Consider the following 1,983-nt stretch of genomic DNA (forward strand, 5'->3'; position numbering starts at 1 on the left):
AGTTTGCAGTAACATATAAAAATATCACATAGCAAACAACAGTGGTAAAGTACACAGACGTAAAGCTGATGGGTTCAGAACACACGTTTTACCAAGGTTTTTTAGACGAATTTTTAACTGACACACACGTATACAACCAATCTCATTGGCATTGCAACACCTCCATTTGGCCTGGTCATCCTGACCTTAGGGCACAGGAGTCCGTGGATTACTTTCAGGAAAAAAAGCCGAGGTGGAGACTTCAGGGTATGAGACTGAAAACTGAGACATTACCGAGGTCAGTGTTAAAACCAAAGAACAACAAAAACAAATCTATAGCAGACTTTTCAGTACAGATTTCACAGTGAGAGACACACCACAAGGTTGACATAATTTAATGATTAGATTGTACCAGAGTTCAAAACTGAGTTGGTCTTAGTTTTGTCGGTATATCATCCTTTTTTTTTTCTCTCTAACTGCACTTTTTCCTCCTGGTAAAATGGGCACAGCTTGTGTTTTTGTTGCCTTGTTAAACCAGGAAGAAAAATATTGTATGGGGTTTACATACACACACACACAAACTCACACAGAACCAGACGCGCTGATTGCTTGCTAATTAGCGATTTGGTGCATCATTTAATTGACGGCAAAGCGACTTTGGAGGATTCACAGTTGTCACTGATTTAATTCCAAAGTTAGCCTGCTCTGCTAATTAGCTTCATAATTTGTTATGTCTTACGCACTCAAGCAGCATGTGTGTGCACACGACCACACACACACACACACACACACACAGGCTCTAACTAAAGCACAGTAGTGCGGGGAAAGTGAAGCATTCAGACAGTGTTCTCCTGCGTCTTCCCCGCTGTTCCCAGTCCTCCACTAAAGGACACAGAATTAATGAGCAGCTAAGAGTTGCCTCTAATCACTTCCTGCTTACCTAATGCTACAACCTCCACTTGTTTCTAATCAGGGTACGATCAGCAGTATGCTCCAGTGGTTTTGATTGTAAGGGAAAATAATAGAGGAAATAAAGCTAAGTATTTGTTCTATTAAGATAGAGGGTAAATGGGACTGAACGACTTGTAACTTCAGGCTAAAGACCTGGATTTACAGGGAGAAGGAAGAAAAGCTGCTTCACGGCAGTACTTGGATGTTGGAATTTAAAACATAAATCAATACAAAATATACATCTGTGTTATTCTACTCTATTTTTAAGCTTTACTGGCTACATTCTTTGCTAACATAGCTAAATTTAAAACCTATAGGTTTCAAATTAAAAGATTCATATATGGCTACAAAACAATTAAGCACAATTAAGGTAATAATGCTACAGTTGCCTTTGTAAAGTGATTTGCTTATAATGTCTTTTTTAGGTTTTTGCTATTTTTCTACTTAAATGTAGGTTGAGTTCATATCTATTAGTTAGTTTTATGTTTTTGTAACTCATAGAAATTATTTTCAGCAAACAGCCATTTCTACCACCTTTATATGTATTAGGACCTGTGACACAAAACCAAATTCCTTTTTTTAGCCATGTTCACCAGTGGCTAAATTGTCCACGGCTCTCTGCCTAGTGACAGCTGAGTGATGTGAAACAAACACAACACAGAGTTTACTCATAACCTGTCGCTGGTTTAATGGATGATCTCTATCTGTTGTCTGTCCTGCAGGTGCGTTGGACCGAGACTTCAGGATTGCGTTGGGATGATGGACAGGTAAGACATCCTGGGGCCATGATTGTCATGTGAGGGCTGTATTGCAGTATCATACCCTGCCATGACTTTTTCTCTTCCAAATGTCTTTTGTCCTCATTCAAAGCTCACAAATCACGTCCTGTCCATTTTGTCCATTTCCCTGATTTGTGTCCATCACTTAAATCTCAGAGATATTTTTATCCATGGTAAATTTTTATGACTTTAACTAAGTCACATAGTTATTACAGCCATAAATTGTCTTAACTGCCATAATAGTCAGGGAAAGTGGAGTCAGGATTTCTGATTC

General features: G+C 38.7%; 1 protein-coding gene across 4 annotated transcripts in view; it reads left to right on the forward strand.

Annotated features, from left to right (window-relative positions):
• The window catches only part of LOC103389576 (receptor tyrosine-protein kinase erbB-4), a 226,784-nt gene that overhangs the window by 180,315 nt on the left and 44,486 nt on the right, over positions 1–1,983 (forward strand). For all 4 annotated transcript variants that reach the window (XM_017038635.2, XM_017038634.2, XM_017038636.2 and 1 more), the window contains exon 16: positions 1,653–1,697. In XM_017038635.2, coding sequence (XP_016894124.1) covers positions 1,653–1,697 — 45 coding nt within the window. The remainder of the gene's footprint in view (positions 1–1,652; positions 1,698–1,983) is intronic.

The sequence above is a fragment of the Cynoglossus semilaevis genome, chromosome 14 (assembly GCF_000523025.1).
Source record: "Cynoglossus semilaevis isolate Cse_v1.0 chromosome 14, Cse_v1.0, whole genome shotgun sequence".
Classification (NCBI taxonomy): domain Eukaryota; kingdom Metazoa; phylum Chordata; class Actinopteri; order Pleuronectiformes; family Cynoglossidae; genus Cynoglossus; species Cynoglossus semilaevis.